The following is a 22,753-nucleotide window of genomic DNA, read 5'->3' on the forward strand; positions in this document are numbered from 1 at the left end:
TCCTGTTATATACTCATAGATGAAATTATTCTTATATATAACAAAATATTTAAAGAAAAATCAACTCAGCATGTACAAACGTGACAAGTGTGGTTGGGACACTATGCATCATAGTCTAGTTTTGTATACTCAAGCAGCATGTGTGGGGATCTATAGATCTTCACAAGCGTCCAGTAAAGAACTTCTTCAACTCCAAGTTCACCCTCTGCTCTCGCCGCGTATAAGTCCTCACATATTGCTATTAATCTACATTCAACAACAAATAACGAGGAGCATTATGAAATGCAAAAGAAGGCAAAACTCTTTCTTTCAAGCATTTTGCAGACTGCGGATGTCACCTGTCACACGAAGGCAGGTTCTCGTAAGGTATTCTCATACGCAGGTCAGAGCATTGAAGCCTGATGAAACGCCCCACTGCTAGTACAAATGTTATGTAGAGTCCCCATATACTGAATTTGCTGAGCGTGTCACCCAGAAACCCCTCTGCATAATTCATTATTTCAGCTACCTGTTAATAATAGTAATAACAACAACAGAACATGATGAGTCTCGAGCAACTTACGCGGGGGTGTCTCCTCAGACATTATGATGGCAACTGGTCCATCCATACCCTCGCAAGCGCTGATATTTTCAGACGCTTTAAGATTATGGAATGACCACCACCACTTGAAATCTGCATGGTTCATGAGTATGTCTGCACTCACTTCATCCTTCTGTACCAACAACAATATTTTCAGGGATGTATAATCTGACACAGGAAAACACCTGTCTTGTCTGGCAAAAATTAAATCTTAGCTTCTTGCGCCCAGAAATATTTACCTGGTCCTCGAAAGACCTGACATCACCAGAACCAGTAACACGGAAAAACTTTGGGTACAAGTTATGCACTCTAAATCCATCCATTGAGCCGTTGAGAACCATTTGGACATCAGAGCGTTTTGGAAGGTCCTGAGGGTCCACACTTCTTTCATACTTTACAGTCTCCTTCCCTTTGGGTCGGTCTCTGTTAAGAACCCAGGAAAAGGTCATGTCCATATCTGTGTCCCAGTCAAGGGTTTTAATGAATCTGGTCACAACTGTGTCAGGGACAAGCCATAATACGCTTGCATCAGCTTGGCAGCATATCAGCTGAATGTCATTTTTGTTGTATGTTGGCAAGAAGCTCTGGGACCCGAGATCTAGCCCGAGATCAATGTTCTCTCCTGAGATTCTCTCGCACAGGGTTGTTTGGTACAATGTAAGCTTTCCACCAACTGTTTTTATATCAATCTGAACGCTCGCATCTTTTATCGGGTTGGCAATGTTTGTTGGGTTACCACTGCTATACATCTGCGAGGAGAAAGCCGTTACCAACAAACAAATGACTCGCCAAATACCCAACTTGCAAGAAATCACAGACAATTATTGGTTTAAGCCATCACATTGTTTTTTTTTTTTCTTACTTATAAGCATCTATGCGTCAGGAGTACAATTCATCCCAAGAACGTATATACAGGTTCCAGATGATATGTTCTTTTTCTTTTCTACAAAACCAGTATAAAACTTATGTGTTGTAAGGCAACTCTTACCAGCATAGGAGCCCAAATAACGCATAACAAGATGAAGAACAGACAAATCCCGTTGCAGCATTTAGTCATTTTTGTTTGCCTCTCCCCATGTTTGTGTCTAGCTCGATTTAAAACTGTATCGCATTTGACAAGGTACAAACTCGCATTTACGTCTTCCAACTGCAAACGAACAGAACTTAAGTCCTTGGCAGTACGTTCAGACTAAACTTGAATAATCCATAATCATAACAAGGGTTCTAAGATAACAGCATGGGATGAAACCACATACCTTGAGCCAGTCATACATTGTCAGTGATGTGGCTGTGCAGGACCAGTCTAGTACACATCTCAGTTCATACAGGAAAGGTAGAGCACGGTAAAGTCTGTACCCATAGTAATTGATCCGTGAAACCTCACTTGTCAAAAACTGCCGATACAAGGTGCTTTTATGAGGTAGTCCATAGCGGATTTGTATGGCCTGGAGAGCGAGTGACATTGCTTTGGCAAGAAATATGAATCTGAGAGCCAAGCCAGCAGCGTGTTGCTGGGTAGGATATATGCTCCAAGCATACTCTGTCACTGCATATGTGAAGAGAATAAGACTGAAGAGGTAGTATACCACTTTTCCAGTCGCAAATGAGCAAAGGTAGATTACGCGATCAACAACAATAAGGAAGAAGATAACCTGCCACAAAAGCGTTTCACTGGGTTAAGGACTGATACACAAACAGATAAACGAGACATGTAGAGATGGATTACCATTAGAATAATGACAAAGTCAAATGGGAACTGGTCTTCTAGCTGATATACATCGATAAACTCGCTTTTATTTTTAATGACTGATTGGTAGAAAATGGCAACCAGAAAGAAGACCATCAAATCAGCACCAAAAATGTAGGCATAGAGGTCTGTTTCTCTCTTTCCTCCGCCAATCACAGAGAGAATGGGGTACGGAAACCCAGTTCCTTCAACAAGTCCACTATATTGAGCTTTACGAATTTCTTTCGCCACATCCGAGGCTGGGGTAAGTGATTTGTACCATTCTGCTGAAGAACACCCATTCGTGGGAGAAGCATACTCAACCTCGAGAACAACCAAGGCTTCGTTTGGGGTCTCTGTACTTCTCTCTATACTTTGTACGTGAACTCTGCTAGAGTAAGGACAAAGATCAGGGTTTCCCTTCTCACATCTCTCATTATGAACAAGCCTAAGCAACTGATTCATTCTGCATTCAACTCTTTCAGGCTGAATTCCATCTTCAGGCCACATATGAACATCCATCGTCACCTGAACAAAGTAAGGAGGGGATTCTGCTCCACGTGTCAGAGAGATCCAGTACCGGCAGATGCTTCTGATCACCAGTTTCCCACAGTCTCTTAGCTTCTTGAACACATCCAAGATTCTATGGCTCCAGCTAATTCTTGTAAGGTCCTTCTGGCTCCCACGGGCATTCCGGCGAGAAGTGAAATCAGCAGAAGGAACCCAATCACCATCTTTCACAGTTATAGCACTCTGTATGAGAGTAAATATGTAAATAAGGAAGAGAGGCAACGAGCTGACAACAAAAGATGATTTGATTCTTTGCGTTGGAAATCCTAATTCATGAAGAAGAGGTGCGTCGATGCTCAACCCACAGTGTTGGATTATAATCTGGTATAAATACTGGAGGAGGATATAGATTTCTGTGTACATTAGCATGATGACCCAGAAGATGTGAGTAGGGCCAGTGTGAACGCAGAGGGCATATAGGAACAATGCTGCTAGATAGACCATGGAAAGAAGACTGAAGTTCCATAGAAACGCAATAATGAAGCAGCAATAGCAAACAATATCATTGTTGGATTGCATCCTAGACCATATATGACGAAGTATCCTTCCTATCTGAAAGCTAGTGCCATCACTACTCCTGTCAGATTGTAGAGATGTTGACCGTTCAAAAGGTTTGTGTATTTTTTTCTGACTTTCCATCTCATCATACACCTCATCATCAACAGATGACTGCTCATTTATATCTGAATTTTCCGGCGAGATGTTTAAGAAATTTACAAGGTTATTCACTGCCTGGTTTCCAATAAACTGTACCTGGGAAACACCATCACCGATGAGTTGCACCGCAGAAATTAACGGATTATCTTTTCCCTCTGACTTTTCCTTTCTTTCACGTTCCTTAGACATCACATCAAGATCCTGTTGAACTTCAGTGATCTCACAAGGAGATGCGCCGAACGAACACTCTGGAGAATCTGGTGCTTCTGGAGTGGTACTCATAGGAAGCTCATGAGATTCAAAAGGATACTGTGGATCCTCGTCAATAGGCTGGTCTTCGTTCCTGCGGACCACTCCGTCAATCTCAGGACTGGCTGCACCACTATCTGGTATTAGATACGGACTCCTCCTCCTCCTTAGACCTTCAGTGCGCGGGGAAGCAAGTCCAAAATTAGAGTCAGAATTCATTCTATGAAGCTGTACCCGCAGGTTCAACATTTCAGATTTCATCTTTTCCACCTGCAAATTCCGCTGACGTTTTTTTTCTTCAGCCTCACGAATTTGTTGCAGTTGCTCGGTTTTTCGTGCTGCTTTTTTCTCTTGCTCCCGCACAATAGCACCTATTTGCTCTGCTTCAAGATACCGCGAGACATAATCAAACTCCTGGGAGGAAAACATGTAGGACTGAAGAGATACTAGCATAAATATGATGATCTCCACGAGAGCAGATCTTGCAGTGATTCGAAATCCATAGTCATACTTGTAAAATCCAATCACCTCGTAAATATAATCAACCGTTTCACACTTTCCATCATTGAAATTTCCAACAAATGGAGACTGATATGCGAGCGAAAAGATGATGAGAACAAAATTGTACACCCGCAAGAACCTGAATATTTTGTTTCTCTTCTTCAATATTTCAAGTCGCATCCGGGCAAAAACAAGAGCGAATGCAAGATAACCCAGGTGTAGAATGTCATACTCGAGAGTTCCTGTGATTAGAATCAGAATAAGCACAACATCCAGCAGATGAACATAACAATAAAGCCTCAGGTAATCAAGCACGGTCCACATGCTCTTTGTTTCGAAGGAGAGATCTCTCCAGACAAATGAGTTCTTTCTTTGAGACTTCATCTGATGATATGTCGATGACTCTGAGAAACTAGATATGTGATCAGCCCGAAGTTTGAAACAGGCAAGCATGAACACCACGAAATAGCTAATAAGCGTCCGGGGATCGTCAACTCTCAGTCCTGCAAAAATAAAAGTAAATAGCATCTCCAAATAGAACCTAATTCTTGGATAAGATAGCATTAATACAAAAAGAAAACTGCTTCAGAAAGTTTGAGGGGTCATACCAAACCAACAGTCCCGGCAAAATTTAAAGTAGAGAGCTGCAATACTCCAGCAGTCATGACAATGCACACTAGTTTCACTTGGAGCCTGATCTGAAGGCAATGAGTTATTCCACGTGGCAACGTACTCAATTGCGAGAATTGATGCAAACAGGAAAACAACGACAGGCCATAGTTTCTGAATTAGGCGTCTTCTCAAGAGGACACATGCAGCAAGCAGCGCAATATATACCAAAGAGATTGCATTCAGCAAAGCAAAACTTGCAAGAAGCAGCGCGATCATGTTTATTTCAAGGCCATAGAGGTTAAACATATTCTCTATCCAAAACTTCAAGTAAATTTTCAACAGATTCTTCTGTGTTTCAAACCTCTCCTTCTTCAATGCCAGAATCCTCCTCCTGTTCCACCTGTGACTCTCTTTGATACTTCCCCAGAAGTGACCAAATGAAAATTTCCTACTACTGCCACTTTCAGAGCCTCCAGTCTTAGGATGCAAAGAACCAGCTGCCTGATTATCACGGGGAGAGAAGAAAGGCCATGAGTTACTCGTAGCCTCGCCTTGTTTCATTGATATAGAAGCATGTTCTGTGGAAGATGGGTTTTCACCATTAGAACTGGAAACACTTGCAGTAGTGTCTTCTGCAGAGACAAATAGTGGACAAGGTTCTTCATACTTCCCTTTGATAATAGTTAAACCAGGTGTCCTTTCTAGCCAACGAAATACATTGTACTGCAGAGTACAGGCAGCAACAACCAGAACTTTGCCACGTAGACCTGATTCGATACCCCAAAATCCAGGTTCATATACTCGAAGCCCCAAGTAGAAAGACAACTCAGCATATTTTTGCCCAGGGAACATCTGAGCTTGCATGCCCCATAGTTGGAAAAGATACTCCACAGACACCAGAAATCCAGTATAAATCAAAAATGATTTGGATGGTATTGAAGAAGACTTTGGGAAGGTTGTGCAGATGACAAGGCCAAGGAGATATACAAATCCAAACACACTGATTGGAGACAATGATGCATAAAACAGTGCCGCAAACAAGATCTTCTGACCATGCCATACCAAAAATCTCTCAAAAAAACCAAAAACTCCAGGATGAAGCAAACTTGATTGACCTGGAATGTAATGTCCACTCTGCCTCCTTTCATAGCTGTAAAGTTGCATCACGATCAACACAGCAAGAGACTCCCAGACATTATCCAGCAATGGTGCTTTGGAGTTATAACCCAAATAAAAATATAGATCAATAAATCCAGATAACCAAAGCTGCAAGCTGACAAAGCTACTTAAGCAGTAGATAAACATAAACACCAAAACTGCATATGCTTTCAAAGGGAACCACAAGCGTCTCTTGGTTTCTTCAAACAATTGTCTTCCAGTAATCCAGAGCAAGAGAAGGAAAATATATCCAAACGATACGTAATTGGGTTTGACCAGGTATACACTTATGAGAATAGTGGTGAAAGCAATGTATGTTCCACATGATCGGTACATAGACAGAAACTTTTGACCAATCGCACTAAGAAATGAAGCAATATGTCTCTCTGTAAAGAAAAAATAGTGATTCGTAAGCATATAATAAGAGAGTTGATACAAAACAGTTATGATAAACAACGACGAACAATTAGAAGAACCTGGCAGAGGTCATATAATGTGCAACTTAAGATTTCAAAGCATGGAAAGCTACTCATAGAGCTACCATGTTAATATAATGGCAACTATTTCTTTGAAGTTGAAACCTACTACCGGGTCCACTACGTGATTAAGAAGATATGATTTTACAGAGCTAGAAAACATGAGGACCTGGAAAGGCTGATAAGTCTTGATAAATGGTATGGCAAGGTAAACTAATTGCCGTGCAAGCAGAATGCCAGAACAAATAGCTAACAATGGAAGAAAGGATCAGCATTTGAATTCCAAACTAACACGTAAATATTCTGGCAATAACTTGAAATGTTCACTTCAAGAGAGACAAGTAGGAAGTGTTTTTACCATAAGTAGTATTATCCTGGCTATAACTTGAAGATGGAGATGCGTAAACGGACAAGAGAACTGATTTGTTGAGACCAGCCTTCAATATGCTAAATCCAATTGGAGGGCTTGGTGTATGTCTTACAATTGCTGAGAAGGAAAATAGCACCTCAAAACCATGATTGTGGATAGCACAGAAGCAAGCAAGCAAGGCTATCTCCAAGAAGTCCCAAGAGCTTTCAGACCTAAGGAGACCTGCAATAATTTATACACAGAGTTACCAGTGAGGACTCTTCCTTAATCCATGTTTCTTTTTAATCTAAGATCACCTTGCTAACTTTGAAAGGAAACTGATTATACGTGAATCTAGTCCATAACTTGGAAGATACACAAAGAGAAGCGTACCCAACTGAAACAGAATTTCTCTGCTCACAAAGCCTTCCCGCTTTAAGGAGTTCGACACAAGGTCGATCTCAAGAATGTAGAGAAGTGCAAAATGAACTTCGCATAGAAGAATCAAGGACTTGCGTATCTTTCTGTTGATGTTGTGGCTCAACAGATACATAAGGAAGAATATCACTGAAAAATAAGTTCAGTAGGAAATAGTATCGTCAACAATTTCTTTTTTTTTTTTTTGGTAGACAAACACCCAGATTTATGAACTCTAATTATTAGGAGGGGAACAAACATACCATACACTGCATGGAAAAACCCAGGTTTCATGGCAATGAGGAAAATTAGTGCAAGCATAATAGCCCGTGAACATTTCCGCAATCCCCAAGCAATGGTGGCGACGACCAACACCTTTGTTTCTTCATCAGCTGTGATTGAGGATGGTCTCAGCCGTTAAGAACAGTTCTCAACTTGAATAAAATGAGAAGATTGGAATTGCTACCCAAAATAAGTACGAAACAAACTAAGTTTTTACCAAAGAAAATAATACTCTTAAGCTTTTCACAGTCAAAATCGCAGAGTAGATAAATATTTTCCGTGATGAATATTTTCTTCAAAACATATTTTGGATAAAGTGGTAACTCTTAAAATGTCTCGGATTTTTCAAGTCACGTGCAGCAGAAAAGATGATAGGTTGATCGCAATAAACAATTACACCCCATTTTTCTCAATATTAGAGGTCCTGACAAGCCTGGAAGTTGGAAAACAGCATATAACTTGCTTTGCAGAAGCATATACGAGACCATTACCTTCAACATAAGATCTGTCATTGGAAGATCTGGAGCTCTCTTCGGACAGGTAGAGAAAAACAGAGTTGTTCACAAGATTACCCAATGCAACCAGCATCCCCAAACCAAATTGTGCAAGCAAAAAGAATCCAGGAATAGTGTAATGCCAAAGTCCCACCATCTCCCAAATTTTCATGTCCTGCATATTTACGACACTGGTTGAATTACATCTTAGTTGTTTCAAAATGCTTGAATTTGCACATAGAGAAGATATTACCTTTCCAACCTTAGTATTCAGAAAAGAAAATGCCACGTTGAATATGTATGTACTGACAGCCCATAAGAGTATAAATACGAGAAGAAGGCCATTTAATCTGTGCAAGCGGAACAACGACGGGAATGCATAGATAATATAACCAACATATGCAAGGAGGCCAAAAGCACACAAGCTCGCAAAATGAAAACTCCAGAACGAAAGAGCAAACAAAGAGACCTGGCAATCATGGAAGCAAATAAAAAGAGAGTGTGAGTTTCTGGACACTATATGTTGCTTGAGCTTACACATACACTTTGATACCAAATATATACCGGGAAACCATATGTGAAGAAATTGATACTGAAAGTCTTAAATACAGCTCCCCTAAGTAAAACATTGGTGTGCCTTACACCGGCCCTGAAAATTCGAAGAAAATTAACACATTAAATTGAGAATAACTATTATACATTTACATGACTAATTTTGTAAAGCCCAGTCAAGAGAACATCAGAACATCCATTAAATTGTCTGAACTAGCTGTACTCTGAACGAGAGTAATTTTAACCTCAGTAGTTTATGCTAGCAGATTAACCAATCACACGACTTTTGGTTTCGCTGAAAACAAAAGTTTCAGTGTCCAAGTTTCAAGATTTTGTACTGCCGGCCCCTTGAATACCGAAAACCAAAGAGATTCAACATTTTTGGAGACTTTTTTCATAAATCAAATTGGTCCCACTAAAGTAAGCGTCCAACCAGCTTCTTCTTTGTCAACTAAAACTCTTCGTACACAGCCTAGGGATCACCAGAAAATTACATGATTGTTCTAAAAAATCCCATAGCCATGGATTATAGCTCTATGAATCAAAGCAGGACAGTATCTACTAGTCTACGACCATAAAACGAATAAAATCATGTGAGCATATTCAACCAAGCTTTCCTTTTTCGCTTCAGAGTCATAAACTACGAAAAATCAGTGAGAGAATTTTAAACAGACAAAATAAAATTTCCTCTCAACGCTGAAATACTGTGTCAAACACCACAACAGCTCCCTGTAGAAAGAAACAAAACAAAAATCTATACAACATACCTTGATTCTCGAATAAAAAACGAATATTTTGGAGGAAGAAGCCGCTCTGCCAAGTTATTTTCACTCGTGGACATGATAAAGTCCATATCCTCGAGGTCTGACCTTACATAGGATAGCTGCAATCGCAGAAAGACAGGCATGTAAGACTACTGCAGATATAATAGTGTGGTTCCTCCTTAACAGGTCAAGATGGATAAGCCAATTTAACTAGAAGGAAAAACTACATGGTTTGTTGGTGTTCGCAGACAAGTATCAATTTTTAAACTTGTGCGAGAGCACGCAGTACTAATCGTAAAAAGAAAAAAGGACATACCATGATGTAGAACAACAAAAGGAAAAGACCAGAACAAATATCAGGGCCTTCAGTTTCAGCGGAGATTCTAAATAGACCTATGAAGCTTGCCATCCATCGAATCAAATCGGAAAAGTTTATTGGTAGTTGATAGAGGTAAAGCAGGACAATGTTGAATCCTGCGTAGATATATAGAACTCTCCACCACCTTAAACATACAAAAAACGACTGCAGTTCAGAGAAGCAAGGTTGGGAAGCGCTAACTTTGCATAATGGTCAATAATTTATCCACCTGAAAAGTCCTGAAACGTTGCTTGTCAAGGACCAGTCAACAAGACCAGCACAGCTGCCAATAAAAAAAGGCAAAGATACCCATGATGGATTGCAGATTCCCACTGCCAATTGAATTGCTGGTAACAGCAAGCAGGAGGCAACCCTAAGATGACTTCCTGAGTCATAAACAATTGAGATAGTTGACATCAAAATAGAAATAGAATATGGTATTATGCAGAAGTGCTTCTCCTTCTTAAAATAGATATTACTTAACTAGATGAACACAAATGAGAAAAAAGTTACAGTAACTGTTTGGACAAGTCGTACGGGCCTAGTACATTAATTACAAACCTAGCTGTTCGAAAAATCCTGAAAAGTGAGACCACCATGTGTCTCGCCATCGAACGAAGCCAAATCTACTACTGTATATGTCAGCTAAAGCAACTAGCGATGTTAGTAGTTGTAAAGCCAAGAAATACATAGCAGTGGGGTTTCTCCAAGACTTTAATCTGCAAAAACCAAACACAAGAGAGTATCAACTAAGAAGTCGATATTTATAAGGCAGTAGGATGAAGAAAAGATGGAGACTAACTCTTACATCATAAAGCCAATAACACTCATCCAGCCAGTATCTGCTGTATCCCAGTCTTGTCCTACGGCAGCCCAAATGACAAGGTACACCACTTGAGCAAGAAGTACTGCAAAGGAAAAGATGAAAATGGGCCATAATAGCCAATGCCTCCTCTGAAAACGGTATCCTGGCAAAAGAAAGCACGACACGATGCAAGTTTGAGAAAGTAAACATTACCATATCAACCATAACCGATAAAAGCCATGTAAACTGGGAACAGGAAAACTTCTTTGTCCAGGATAATGCAGATGTATTTGACCAGGGCATAAAAACATTTCAATCACGTCGCCCCAAATCAATGATAAGAGATATGTCTATCGCAGTTGAAACATTGGGGTTGAAGCTGTTTATCAGATCAGAGACAAGAAACCTGGATAGAAGGGAGATAAGGGAACTAGAAAATAGGCTTACCAATTTCAGGTGCAATATAGTGAACGAGGAGGAAAGCTATCAAATCAACAAAGGATATCACACTCCAGTTAATAAGTGCAGCTGTGACACAAGAAAAAATAATTAGGAAAAGAAAAGCTCATGCGTCTCTGGGAAAATGTTAAATCTCTACGCTGTGGCACATAAACTGCATGATAGTAGCACCCTTCAAAAATGCAAATCCATATATATGATACCATAACCATAAAAGAACTAGGCTCATTCATGGAAACAGTTGGGATTATTGCTCACATCCTTGAGCCTTGATAGAGTAAAGCTAGAGCCCAGAGGTATTACAGTGTTCAAGTGTAAGTGTCTCATGAATCAGTGAAAGCGCTAAAGGTCTCGAGAAGACAAAGGGGGAATAGACTAAGATTAGGTTAGGGTAGCCCAATAGGAAAGTTAGGTTTTGCTGCACCTCGTTGTTTACTTGAATTCCTCCAAATCGAGCGATAGTCTAAGATGTTCAAGCATTTTGGGCGCAAGTAAGAAGATAGAATTAGAATCCTACCTGCTAGAAGTAGCGAAGGCAACAAGAAGCCGACCAGAAAACTCGCCATGAGAACCTTGTCTTAACGATCACCATATCCCAATTCTCATCGAATTCAATAGATCCCCTCTCCAGCTCCGACTTGGAATTCCAAAGAAATCAAAATTCCACTCCGGAGACCAAAGTTTTCGTTCCCCCGCGGAGGAGAAGAAGAAATCAAAAATTCCAATTCGCACAAATTGTAACAAGCTCAAATCTTTCCCGAAAAGTTAGCTGCTGAATTTGAAGGTGGATTGAAAAATTGACAATTGGAAACTGGGAATCTAAATACAGAAGCATAAAAAACGGAAAAAAAAAAAGAAAAGAGAAGCTTTTAACTCAGAAGAAGGAATCAAAAGAAATATAGTTTTATATTTAGCGCCTTTGGGCATAGCATATACACGTAGATACATACACCCGACAAAACGCTAAACCGACGTGGGCTAGGTTCAATTGACAGTGAGAGCTTCACACAACTCCTACAATGGCATAACTTGAACATACAAAATTCAGATATTTATTTCCGGTATCGAATATGATATTTATATTTTATTTATCTCGATTTGGATCCGGAACTCGGTTAGCATTGCACCGGTTCAGTACAGCAATCAAATCAAATCAAATCAAATCATCCCAAATGAAAGCCGTCCATTCCAGTTGAGTTGTTTATCGCGATTTAGGAGGATGAGGTGGTGCTTAACCTCTTCGTCTCACTCTCACGCTTCGATTTCGATTTCTCTTGCGCCTAACTCCAATCTCAGACATGTGTTTCGCCGTACACGACTCAGTTCTACAAGTCTCCGAATTCGCGCGACTTCTGACCCAGTGGAGGCTGCCGAGGAGGAACTTAGACTCGAAACCGATAAACCGGAATCTCCTCTCACTTCCTCGTCCTCTTCGCCGTCTGCACTCGGCAAAGACTTGAAAAAGGTGCCATTTTTTGTTATTCACCATTACAAGGAAGTTCCTCAAGCTAATGAATTTTGTCAATTCAAGCAGGTCGTTAACAAGACTGCAGCGACCTTTGCCCCAAGGGCGTCCACCGCCAGTAAAAACCCAGCTGTCCCTGGAACCACTCTTTACAAAGTGTTTGAGGTTCAAGGATATGCATCAATGTTGGTGGGAGGGGTTCTTTCTTTCAACCTCCTCTTTCCCTCCAACGAACCTGACATATGGAGGTTGATGGGGATGTGGTCTATTTGGATGTTCAGTAAGTCGCCTTCACAAATAAAAATCTCAACTTTCAATTTCCCCCTCTAATCTTCTCTTTATTCTTGGCAGCTATTCCTTCTCTTCGTGCTCGAGACTGTCCAAGTAAAGAGAAAGAGGCTCTTAACTATCTTTTTCTGATCATCCCCTTACTCAATGTTGCTATACCCTTCTTTTGGAAATCTTTTCCTCTTGTCTGGTCTGCTGACACAGTTGCCTTCTTTGCAATGTATGCCTGGAAGGTATGGCTCCTTCCTTTAGAGTTGGAACTATGGTTATTGGGCGGTTTCTTTTTGTGATGGCTCACATTAGTTTTTTCTTTCCATTTTCTTACTCTTACTACAGCTCGGATGGCTAGAAAGAACAGAGTAGAGATAGAGTTACTCGTGATGGGATTACTGAACGAAGAAGATTCTTTGTCTTCGCGAGCATATCGAATATTCAAGGTACCTGGGTTTAAGGCAAACGAATTTGAACATTGCTCTACAAGGAAATATGAGCAATCCCCTTAAGGAATATTCTTGTAAATCATAGATTTCTGAGATGGATAACTTTTTCTCAAAAATACAAGTGCGAGTACATATACATTATCTTATCAAGAATGCAGCTGGTAATTTTTTTTTAAAAAATAAAGAATTATGAGCTATATGGATAACTCATTGCATCCCAGTGTCTATTGGTTCTTCTTCATGTAATTTGGTTCTAGGCTAAGCTTCTTCTCATCTTCTCGAGTGTGCTCTCAATAAAAGCATCGGATTTCTTATTTATGTCATTTAGAAGGGGCCTCAGACGTCGATGAGGCTGCGGTGGTTTCCCTGCTTCAGGCTGAGTGATTTGTTGCTTAGGGCTCGGCACACTCTGCATGCTCTTCTTCCCCTTGTCATGTAACCTCTTCTTTGGGCCGTGACTACCATTAGCCAGTGTGATCACTGTCTCTCTCTCTGATTCTTGGCTTGACGAGCCAGGGGAATTGTTCTTGCGTTTGCCGTCATCCTCAGAGTCTTCTATTTGCTTGAAATGAATAGTGATATCAGATCGTGATCCCTTCTTGATCAGTTTGTTCCTCTCGCTCTTATCTTCATTCATCTCCTTTTCTCCTAATATCCCTAGTTTAGCCACCACAAATCTAAACAACCGTCGGCAAATACCCGGAGGCCGCAGAGAGCTGCTGCTGTCATCCTCCTCTCTTCCACGCATTCTCTTTCGAAAAGAAGACCAAAGAACCAGAAAAGGGTTTTCTTTCCTCAATGGGATTCTTGTGTTAGAGGAGTGGTTTAGGTGTAGTATATGAAGAAATGAGTAGGACATCGGGTTTGCTTTGATTCTACGCTTTGTCAAACGGGGAGATTGAGCCAATGGAAGCTATCTGTCGTTCGTTATATCCGTATGAGAAGAAAGAAAACAGAATCTCTGGTTTCTTCTTCGAACTCTTTTGCTTTACTCTGAAAAGCGGTTGCAAGAATATTCGTGTTTAGGCAAATTTAATCAAGTTTCTTCTTTACTTGATTGAAGCTTGGAAAATTTTCTGGCAAGTGGGGTATATTTTTAATTCATATACTGTACGTAATTCAAAGTACCGTGCACTAGTTCCCTGTGAATCATGTAATAACAGTTGATGTCGCATAATTGTACCCTAATTTTTCATCTATTAAGTTTAAGTAACTAAAAAGGAAGAAAATGTTAGGAAGAAACAATAAACCACAAGGAAACCAAAAGACTCGTTAAAAAAAAAAAAAAAAAAAAACGTGTGTGTGTGCCAGCTTCCGACTCAGCTCGCCACTCCGATCTCGGGCGACGAGGATTCACGATCTGCCACCGACTTGGCTGATGAGAGGAGACGCAGCCTCTGGACGCGCGGCGGGAGATGCTTGGCTGGTTTTCTTGACAGTACTGGCGGTGTCCACGGCAAGAAAACTCCAGTGCCGGCGTCTAGCCTCTTGGGGTACGGAGATAGCATCACCATTGGAGCTCTGACCATGCTGTATGGGTTTAGAGGCGGCGTGTCTGGTCGCCATAGGGTGACTGGGTTAGTGGTTGGCGGCGGCGGCTGGACCTTACAGGAGTCTGGTTTGAGTTTAAAGAAGGTGATTGCGACTCTTTTGGTTGGTGATGGACACATTACGTGCCTAGCCATATCTGCACTGTTACCTCTCATGACCAGCAACGACCTGCCACATTCGATTTTTAAGGGAAGAAAAACACGAAAACTCGCGCGGGGTACTATGCATGATACAAATCTGAGTCATCGTAGTTTGGGAAAAATAAAAGCGTGTTTACCCTTGCTTTAGTGGGAGAGTGAGTGAGCCTCTGAAGTTGCCATCATTATCGACCCCGAGCCTGTGTCCAAACACCATGGTTGAGTCAGACAAGACAAGAGTGGATATGGGTTGGTCCACGTGAGGTGGTTTCTGGAATGGTTGGGAGTGTTCCTCCTGCAAACAAACTCAAACCTTATTACATAGCCTAGGCGGATGGAGAGAATAGAGATATGTTGATGATCTGGAAATATAAATTAGTAGTAAGTTACCTCGTCAAAGAAGTTGATCACACAGCCATTGGGTCGTTTGTAATCAGGAATAAGGCGCCACTGAAGAAGATGATCGATCACACTTTGAAGAAGGATTGGGATAGGTGCCACTGCAAGAGCACGAGCCATTTAAGACTGACTAAGAGATCGAGGTACGTAACGTAACGTAACGTAGTGAAGCCGCTGGGTCTCTTACCGGAGTGTTGGTCCGTGGTGTTGCCGAAAATGGGAAATCCAAGCTGAATAAGCTCTCTTTTGGTTCCTTTGGAGTTCTTGTTGAACAGAACAAACGTCTCCCCTGCATTTGGGAAACTCTCTTATGTAAAATGAATGTTCTCTCCTGCATTCGGCATTACTAAATTTGAAAGAAAAAGGCAGATGAGGGTGGTCACCTGGAAGCTCGTGATTCCGACCAGCCTCTCGGAGCCCATTCACATAATCAGAAAGCTTGGAGAGTTGAGTTGCAGAGAAGACATGTTGGTAGAGTTTAAGCCCTTTGACAACATTCGTCTGCCACAAGCAACATTCTCTTAGTTAACACGAGAGCTCTTAAATAAATCTTGAAAACAAAGGCGAAGGATAGGAGGAAAGGAACTTGCCGTATGTCCTCTAACATGTTCCTTGGCGGAGAAACGCTTGGAGAGCTTCAAGAGGGATTGATCACATTCTTGTTCGTGGTTGCAACATATGGTCTCCTCCTCCTCATCATGATCATCATCATGACCGTGCTTCATCATCATCATTTTGGTGGTGGCAGATTGGAGGTGGAGCGTGACTTGGGAGATAGAATGGAACTTCTGCATCTGGAGCAGTGGGATCCAGTTCATCCTCCGCCGATGAATCGCTGCCATCACTCCCGAGTAGCATTCCTCCGCCGCTGATATCTGTATCAGGTGTCCGCACAGCGCATCGATTATGGCGTTCGCCGCCGCGAACTCCCCTCGAAACCACGTTATCATCACCTCTTTCGCCGCCGTTTCGGACAGTAGAACCGGAGGAGCAACGTTCCGTGATGCCATCAAAACTTTTTTATATATATATATATTTTTGAATCCAAAAGGAATCCTCCTATACTTGATACAATGTTAGCCAAAGCGTCTTCTAGAGCGTATTTATTGCCACTCGGGAATTATTTAGAGATCATTTTTACCAAATAAAAAAGAATTATAATATCACTGAGAGATGAAACAGAATTGATGGAACAAGTCGTTCTTCGACTCAGCCTTTCGCTTGCCAGAAAAGCCAAAGACCAACCCAATTATACGCAGCTCGTCTCGGCTCCATTCAGCTTTTTTTTTTTTTTTTTGGTTTCTCTCTTTCTGTTATCAATCTTTTTTATTATTATTTCCAAATTGCAGGCGGATTTGTCCTGCGGAAAGGCGCAAAATTACAAGTATCCCCATCATGGTGAACCTAGTTACCTTTTTTTTTTTTTTTTTTTTAATTTACCATTATTGAATATTGGCTTCAGAAACAGTAAAAGAGCCTGAGGAAAGTAGGAAACCACCGTCTCAGAATGGCTCTCCGTTTTACCCTTTCAAAATATACATCAACAAAAAAAGCGTTGACTAATATTAATAAAAGAAAAATTTTAAGGCAAGAGAGGAAACTAACATCATGGTTCATACCGTACCCAATGCCGCCATACGTGACAACCTTTTAATGGTAACAAAAATCAAACCCAACCCAAAATTTGTTATAAGTCTTACTAAAAAAAGATTCGCGTTCAAATTTATTATTATTTACACCTATAACTAACATATACTATACTAGCTAGTATCACATTATAATAAACTCATCCTAGTCTGCTATAAGTCTATAAACTACAAGGGCGTCATTTCACGGTTTTCCGATTCCAACACACATTGTTTTACGTTTTTATTAAGCACCAAGAGGTTTCATTGAGTTGGTGGGTGGATTTCTCTATAACTAGCCAATTTTCATATTATATAGTAGAAAAGGTCTGCATTTCTGCATTTTCAACGCGTGCACCTATAACAAACTAGTATTATTTTCTGTATGCATGAACCCGAAAACATATTAATGAATTAACAAAACAAAAAGAGCTTTTGGGTTGGGATTGGTCTCACTGTCACAAATGAAATCACAACAAAAAAACGATGTACAGTATATTATTTAGTTGAATAATTGCGAATATAAATTTTATATTAGAAGAAGTCATCATAAAGGACCAGCTACCGTTTGTAACGTGGAGTCTTGATGACTCAGCTATCGTGTCACCGTCCATTATCATCGGCTCCTCGCTTACACAATGTCGACTACGTTGCTCGATCGAAATATTTCCGATTTTTAATAGTTACTGTTTTTCGAATAGTTTTCTTTTCTTCCTCTTATTTGTTCTTTACAAACAAAAAAACTTAAACCGACTGGCCATTGCCATACTGATATTACAAATTATTTAGCCAAAACAAACATCGGTCTGTGTTTTCTTTATGTGTTTACTCTTCCAAACATTTGCATTTTTTAAAAACATAAACAAACATTTGCTTTTTTTTTAAACATAAACAAACATTTTGCATTTTTTGAACAATAAAATGCTAAATTATAAAAATACAGTTACTTTGGTCAAGCTGCTAAAAACAAAGAGTGGCTACTATCTGACTTGTCTTTTCTTTTTCGTCCTTTCCTAAGACAAGAAAACTAGTTTAAATATTTTATAAAATTTGGCGTCTTCGAGTTTTTCTGTTCCTTTTTTAATCAGGCCATTTTGGCAACATCAGATTTAGTTGACACATATAGAGATGCATTTTCATGAGATTCGTTTTATTGATTTTATTATCATACTAATACTATTTTTATAGTAAGAGCAGTACATATGATGCATCTGGAGTCAAACTTGACTCTTGATCGTCGAATGGGGACTTTCTGCGTTTTATCATGGCCTCAACAACAAATTAGTATTCTTTTAATTTTTTATTAGTTCAATGTAGGTTTTCGAATAAAACGTGAAACATTGTATTTGATGACCAAAAAAGGGAAGAAAACACTGTATTTCAATTTTGTATTATTTTAGCGATAAGCAGCTATATAAATCGTGTTTAAGCAAGGATTTGAGTAAAATAAGAAAACGAAATCTCAATAGAATCTGCCCTTTTTGGTTAAGGGGGCTCGAATGAATGGCATTAAAATTGACAAAAAAAACAGTTATCGTTTGAAATTGAATATTCAGTAGAAGTTAGAGATCATTGTCAATGTTACTTAAAACAAAAAGCTTCGCAAGTACAGCCCATTCAGAGCAGATCGGAGTATTATTTTATGACGGATTTAACGATCGTGCATGTCATCTCATTATTACAAGCTTTGACATTATTATTATTATTATCTTGGACTGAAAAAATCATATCAACAAAGCCTTGGGGGATCACATTTGATGGGCTTTATCTACTACCTACCATTAACGATTTACTCAGAGTCTCAGACAGAGTCCATGCGATAATTTGTACATTTTATTCAGCTACAAGCCCCACTACTTAAAGTAATAGATAGCAACAACAAACGTTGCTTTTCCCTATTTTTATTTTGTTTACTTCTCAACAACAAACTTGAGTCAAGAACAATATTACAACCTGAGCTGCCGAAAAAAAAAATAGAAATAGGAAAAAACAAAATTTAGAACATAATTAAACAATGTTTGTTTTGAAACTTTTTTTTAATTGATCAAATATTATATATTGGGTTTTCACTTTTCATAAATACAACAAATTCATATCCATTCTTGTCAATATAATTTTCAAACCATGGATAACATATTTCATAATCGATGATATCTTCTGATATAAGGAGCAAGCCAAGACCAAGAACTTTCACCTGAATTCATCAATCCTTGACGACCTTGAAAGAATCGTAAGCTGAGTTCGCACGAGCGATGGTGGAAGAGGATCCCAAGAGCTTCATCTTCGCCTTCTTTATGTACTCAGAGAAATGATCTGATCTCCCACTGCTACTCTCTCTCGATACACGAGAGATTGGGACATGATGACGATGATGATGATCACGCGTCTCTGTTTCACTTGTCTCCGACGCATCGTTCCTCATCATATCACCCAGATTCGTCATTGCCCTTATCCTCAGTTTCGCTTTCTTTATATACTCGTTGAACCTCTCGTCCGTTTTCATTGTTGTCTCCACTCGAGTGATCATCGTTTTCTTCGGCACGATCTTTGTAATGGGTTTGGATGCCTGAGTCAACGTCTCTGAGAACTTGACGCGAACAGCCTCCGCTTGGTTGTGGTTCGGTACTGAAGGTTTGGTTGAGATGCGGCCAACGGTTCGGACAGGACTCGTCACTGCTCTGAAGATCTTCTCACACACTCTGTTTTCTTTCTTCTTCTTCTCTTGGTTCTTGCTGCTACTCTGCGAGTTCTTTGCCATCGATATCAAATTATGCAGAGAGCTTAGCAAGTAAAAGGAGTTTGAGGAGTGAGCTTGTGCAGAGAAGATGGTGACATTAACGAGCTTTTTATAACGCAAAAACCTGTGATTTATAATATATAGTATATTGTCTTTGTTGATTGCAGAATAACGTGTTTCAAAAGGGAACAACCTGCAAAAGAGAGAAGAAATTTGAGGGGGAAATATCTTGGCTTGGGTTGGGAGATTCTTATTGTTGAAAAGAGGAAAGGTGTTAACTTTAACAAGTTTTTCAAAGAAAAAAGGGAAGAGTGATGTCTGAAAGGGATCGTATTCTGATTCCACTCTGTTTCTTTCTTCTTCATTGGTTTGGTTTTGTTTTGTTCATGGTATCTTTTTTATGTACAAAAGATGAGAACCAGCAGTTGTCACTCCCTCAGGAGGAGATTATATACATTAGAAAATTAGCAACACACTATCCTCCTCGATTTATAAGCGGTAAGCATAAGATTGTAGATTCTCAAAATTAGGTCACCTTCCATTAGCTTACACGAATATGCTTTCCCTGCAATTCTTCATCTGTCACTTTATGCTCTCTAGTCACTGGTTCTAAACCCGGAGAAGGAAACCAGACGGTGTTCAAATAAAATGTGATATCAGGGATTTTGAATTGATTATTTGGATCTGCTTTTTGTTTTGTTATGCAATGCAGACAGAGTTGTGCACAGCGAGTGATACCAATGGAAGACGGCTAAATCACAGAATATAATACTATGCTAAAAGTTTTGCCTTTTATGTCATTTCAGTATACTATATGTTATCTATCTCTACAAGTTTCCATATTCTATTGGTATCGAACCTTACAGAAACAGAAATCATTGACCAAATAAATTTGAAACCCCCTTACAAGAAAGGCAAGTTATAGTTTTTTTTTATAGTGGGTTTAATTGTTGTTTTCAAGTTTTCAAGAGGGGTTGGTTGTTATTTCTAGATTCCAGGGGGTATGGTCGTTATTTTTGGTATTCTAGAGGTGTGATATTGCAATATAAAGAAAGAAGGATCGCTGTGAATGAAAAAAAAAAAACCCTCAGTCCGTCTCCCTCTTGTTCCCTTGCTTGCTCCGACTAAAACCCCAGCAGCAGGCAGGCGGTAACGTTTCATCTTCGCATCGTCTGGCAGCGACTCGCTTTGATTTAGATGGATCCTCAGTCGTTTTCTCGGAAAACTCCCAAGATTAGGTTTCGCTTCTCTCTTTCTTTTCTGATTTCCAGTTCTCGTGCGAAGATGGAAATTCTGGAACTCAAGTGTGTGTTTAGGGTTTATATAATCGAGTTGATTTTTTTCGACCCTTGCAGGCACAGATGCGTTGCGTGCTACAAGATGTTCAATAGACGCCAGCACCTTGTTGAGCACATGAAGATTTCGCACCATTCAGTTCATCAGCCTCGGTGTGGGGTTTGCCTCAAGCACTGCAAATCCTTGGAGTCTGTTCGCGAACACCTTAACGGTATGGCATGGGCTTATATGATCCTTTTGTTCTGTTGTTCTTTTCATCATTGGATTTGATTTGATGTTAGAGTCTTCCATCAATGCAATGTCAGTTCCGGACCATCTATTCAAAGGAGACTGCAAAGCCATTTTCTCTAAACGAGGCTGTACCCTTTGTCTTCGAATCTTTGACGAAGCCACTGCTCTGGCTGAGCATACAAACAAGTGTCACCTCTCTGCACCTCTTCCTCTTGTAAGTTAGTTTGATCTTTTCTTTTCTTTGGTAAATACGATCAGGCTTACTAGGTAGTGTAGTCTTTTCTGATTTTTAATGAGAAATATTAGCAGTGTCATTCTCTTACTTGCTGCTTCTGGACTTGACATCGATTCATGTCAGGGACCAGCTAGCCAAGGGAATGAGGTCAATGCTTCTAGGACACATGGTGTAAACACACGTCTCAAGGTCAAGAAGGCTGTGGCAATTGACTGTGAAATGGTTGGTGGTGGTGATGACGGGTCAATTGATCTGTGCGCATCGGTTTGCATGGTTGACGAAGACGAGAAGGTGATCCTCTCCACCCACGTCCAACCACAACTCCCTGTCACCGATTACAGGTAGACGACGTTTGTGCTAGTTTGTTTGTTTTATACATATAATAATATTGATCCCTTGGTAACTCATTATCACTCTCACCCGTGAGTCTGATGTTCAGACACGAAGTAACTGGATTGACCCAAGATGATTTGAAGGACGGTATGCCACTTGAAGTTGTACGAGAAAAAGTTTTAGCAGTCTTGTGCGGTGGACATAATGATGGGGCTGGGAGGCTTCTTCTTGTTGGTCATGACCTTAGGCATGATTTGAATTGCTTGAAACTCCAATATCCTAGCCATTTGTTGAGGTAACACCCAAACTGTTCCGTTTTTTTTATTCTTTCCAGCCAATCTGGGTCACTTACTTTGCTTCGCCTCAGAGACACAGCAAAATACGTGCCACTGATGAAGACGAATCTTGTAAGCCAGTCACTTAGGTACCTCACAAGGTCATATCTCGGGTAAGTAAGGAAGTTATCCTTAATTGGGGGATTTGCTAACTTGCGTAAAAAAGGGATAGTTTACTTACTGTTGTGTATTGTTAGATACAAGATCCAAAGCGGGAAGCACGAGCCTTACGAGGACTGTGTATCTTCGATGAGGCTGTACAAGAGAATGCGGGATCAAGAGCATGGAAAGGCGGAAGGGAACGGTCTCAACTTGTGGAAACAGAGCGATCTAGAGAAGATGAAGCCAGAAGATCTCTACCACAACTCCAAATCTGAGTACCGCTGCTGGTGCCTTGACCGCCCTTGAACATCCAACGTTTTCTCCTCGGATCTTAACCTTTTGCGTTTTTCTTTTGTTCGGCTTCTAATTTAAACGACCTTTTTGTATAAAGTGCTCTCCTCCTATTTAGTTGCATGTTCTTTTATTCGGTATTATTATAGTATTGTTCGTTCAAACATAACAAAAAACACTACTACTATTGTGGTGAGTAGTCTCGTTCAATCTCTGTATAAAAAGTAATTTTCTATAATTAATTGCCTGCCATACATACCGTCTATGTATCTCTCTCTT

The 22,753-nt window shown here is 40.1% G+C and overlaps 6 protein-coding genes across 9 annotated transcripts; 2 read left to right on the forward strand and 4 right to left on the reverse strand.

The window, feature by feature from the left end:
- Positions 1-31: 31 nt before the first annotated feature.
- LOC18015455 (piezo-type mechanosensitive ion channel homolog) lies at positions 32-12,037 on the reverse strand. 3 transcript variants are annotated; one of them, XM_024155000.1, is made up of 22 exons: positions 11,960-12,037; positions 11,527-11,828; positions 10,998-11,078; positions 10,554-10,713; positions 10,307-10,464; positions 9,975-10,131; positions 9,704-9,890; positions 9,391-9,506; positions 8,636-8,720; positions 8,325-8,540; positions 8,069-8,246; positions 7,559-7,687; positions 7,272-7,445; positions 6,888-7,121; positions 4,892-6,439; positions 2,307-4,786; positions 1,837-2,232; positions 1,569-1,727; positions 820-1,329; positions 563-713; positions 339-483; positions 32-246 (listed from the first exon to the last, which is right to left on the reverse strand). In XM_024155000.1, exons 2-22 carry the CDS (start codon positions 11,573-11,575, stop codon positions 102-104), a joined length of 7,458 nt encoding a protein of 2,485 aa, XP_024010768.1. In that variant the 5' UTR covers positions 11,576-11,828; positions 11,960-12,037; the 3' UTR covers positions 32-101. The 3 variants fall into 3 exon arrangements, with proteins under 3 accessions (XP_024010768.1, XP_024010769.1, XP_024010767.1); XM_024155001.1 differs by having other exon boundaries at positions 9,975-10,127; positions 11,527-12,015; XM_024154999.1 differs by having other exon boundaries at positions 11,527-12,015.
- Positions 12,038-12,180: 143 nt separating this feature from the next.
- On the forward strand, positions 12,181-13,413 carry LOC18015456. The gene is made up of 4 exons (XM_006397935.2): positions 12,181-12,474; positions 12,544-12,754; positions 12,826-12,995; positions 13,099-13,413. Exons 1-4 carry the CDS (start codon positions 12,229-12,231, stop codon positions 13,123-13,125), a joined length of 654 nt encoding a protein of 217 aa, XP_006397998.1. The 5' UTR covers positions 12,181-12,228; the 3' UTR covers positions 13,126-13,413.
- Positions 13,414-13,416: 3 nt separating this feature from the next.
- On the reverse strand, positions 13,417-14,014 carry LOC18015457. The gene has a single exon (XM_006397936.2). It carries the CDS (start codon positions 13,948-13,950, stop codon positions 13,456-13,458), a length of 495 nt encoding a protein of 164 aa, XP_006397999.1. The 5' UTR covers positions 13,951-14,014; the 3' UTR covers positions 13,417-13,455.
- A 464-nt stretch (positions 14,015-14,478) lies between these two features.
- On the reverse strand, positions 14,479-16,299 carry LOC18015458. The gene is made up of 6 exons (XM_006397937.2): positions 15,880-16,299; positions 15,673-15,790; positions 15,477-15,578; positions 15,281-15,390; positions 15,031-15,185; positions 14,479-14,921 (listed from the first exon to the last, which is right to left on the reverse strand). Exons 1-6 carry the CDS (start codon positions 16,297-16,299, stop codon positions 14,522-14,524), a joined length of 1,305 nt encoding a protein of 434 aa, XP_006398000.1. The 3' UTR covers positions 14,479-14,521.
- Positions 16,300-18,982: 2,683 nt separating this feature from the next.
- LOC18015459 lies at positions 18,983-19,743 on the reverse strand. The gene has a single exon (XM_006397938.2). It carries the CDS (start codon positions 19,670-19,672, stop codon positions 19,118-19,120), a length of 555 nt encoding a protein of 184 aa, XP_006398001.1. The 5' UTR covers positions 19,673-19,743; the 3' UTR covers positions 18,983-19,117.
- A 998-nt stretch (positions 19,744-20,741) lies between these two features.
- On the forward strand, positions 20,742-22,728 carry LOC18015460 (RNA exonuclease 4). 2 transcript variants are annotated; one of them, XM_024155045.1, is made up of 7 exons: positions 20,742-20,889; positions 21,007-21,158; positions 21,229-21,392; positions 21,537-21,754; positions 21,853-22,041; positions 22,114-22,194; positions 22,279-22,728. In XM_024155045.1, exons 1-7 carry the CDS (start codon positions 20,849-20,851, stop codon positions 22,487-22,489), a joined length of 1,056 nt encoding a protein of 351 aa, XP_024010813.1. In that variant the 5' UTR covers positions 20,742-20,848; the 3' UTR covers positions 22,490-22,728. The 2 variants fall into 2 exon arrangements, with proteins under 2 accessions (XP_024010813.1, XP_006398002.1); XM_006397939.2 differs by having other exon boundaries at positions 21,253-21,392.
- Positions 22,729-22,753: the final 25 nt, after the last annotated feature.

This window comes from Eutrema salsugineum, unplaced genomic scaffold, assembly GCF_000478725.1.
Source record: "Eutrema salsugineum unplaced genomic scaffold, Eutsalg1_0 scaffold_22, whole genome shotgun sequence".
NCBI lineage: Eukaryota > Viridiplantae > Streptophyta > Magnoliopsida > Brassicales > Brassicaceae > Eutrema > Eutrema salsugineum.

Excerpts from the sequence above, each read along its gene's own strand:
- LOC18015458 (XM_006397937.2), bottom strand. The coding sequence starts at position 16,299 with ATGGCATCACGGAACGTTGCTCCTCCGGTTCTACTGTCCGAAACGGCG. Across the intron at positions 15,579-15,672 it reads TCGGAATCACGAGCTTCCAG|GGGAGACGTTTGTTCTGTTC; the intron begins GTGACCACCCTC and ends TCCCAAATGCAG. Across the intron at positions 15,391-15,476 it reads CACCACGGACCAACACTCCG|TGGCACCTATCCCAATCCTT; the intron begins GTAAGAGACCCA and ends GTGCTCTTGCAG.
- LOC18015456 (XM_006397935.2), top strand. The coding sequence starts at position 12,229 with ATGAGGTGGTGCTTAACCTCTTCGTCTCACTCTCACGCTTCGATTTCG. Across the intron at positions 12,475-12,543 it reads TCGGCAAAGACTTGAAAAAG|GTCGTTAACAAGACTGCAGC; the intron begins GTGCCATTTTTT and ends CAATTCAAGCAG. Across the intron at positions 12,996-13,098 it reads TTGCAATGTATGCCTGGAAG|CTCGGATGGCTAGAAAGAAC; the intron begins GTATGGCTCCTT and ends CTCTTACTACAG.
- LOC18015455 (XM_024155000.1), bottom strand. The coding sequence starts at position 11,575 with ATGGCGAGTTTTCTGGTCGGCTTCTTGTTGCCTTCGCTACTTCTAGCA. Across the intron at positions 9,891-9,974 it reads AACGTTTCAGGACTTTTCAG|GTGGTGGAGAGTTCTATATA; the intron begins GTGGATAAATTA and ends TGTATGTTTAAG. Across the intron at positions 1,330-1,568 it reads TTATTTGGGCTCCTATGCTG|ATGTATAGCAGTGGTAACCC; the intron begins GTAAGAGTTGCC and ends TTCTCCTCGCAG.
- LOC18015460 (XM_024155045.1), top strand. The coding sequence starts at position 20,849 with ATGGATCCTCAGTCGTTTTCTCGGAAAACTCCCAAGATTAG. Across the intron at positions 21,755-21,852 it reads CTCCCTGTCACCGATTACAG|ACACGAAGTAACTGGATTGA; the intron begins GTAGACGACGTT and ends TCTGATGTTCAG. Across the intron at positions 22,195-22,278 it reads CTCACAAGGTCATATCTCGG|ATACAAGATCCAAAGCGGGA; the intron begins GTAAGTAAGGAA and ends GTGTATTGTTAG.
- LOC18015459 (XM_006397938.2), bottom strand. The coding sequence starts at position 19,672 with ATGGCAAAGAACTCGCAGAGTAGCAGCAAGAACCAAGAGAAGAAGAAG.
- LOC18015457 (XM_006397936.2), bottom strand. The coding sequence starts at position 13,950 with ATGCGTGGAAGAGAGGAGGATGACAGCAGCAGCTCTCTGCGGCCTCCG.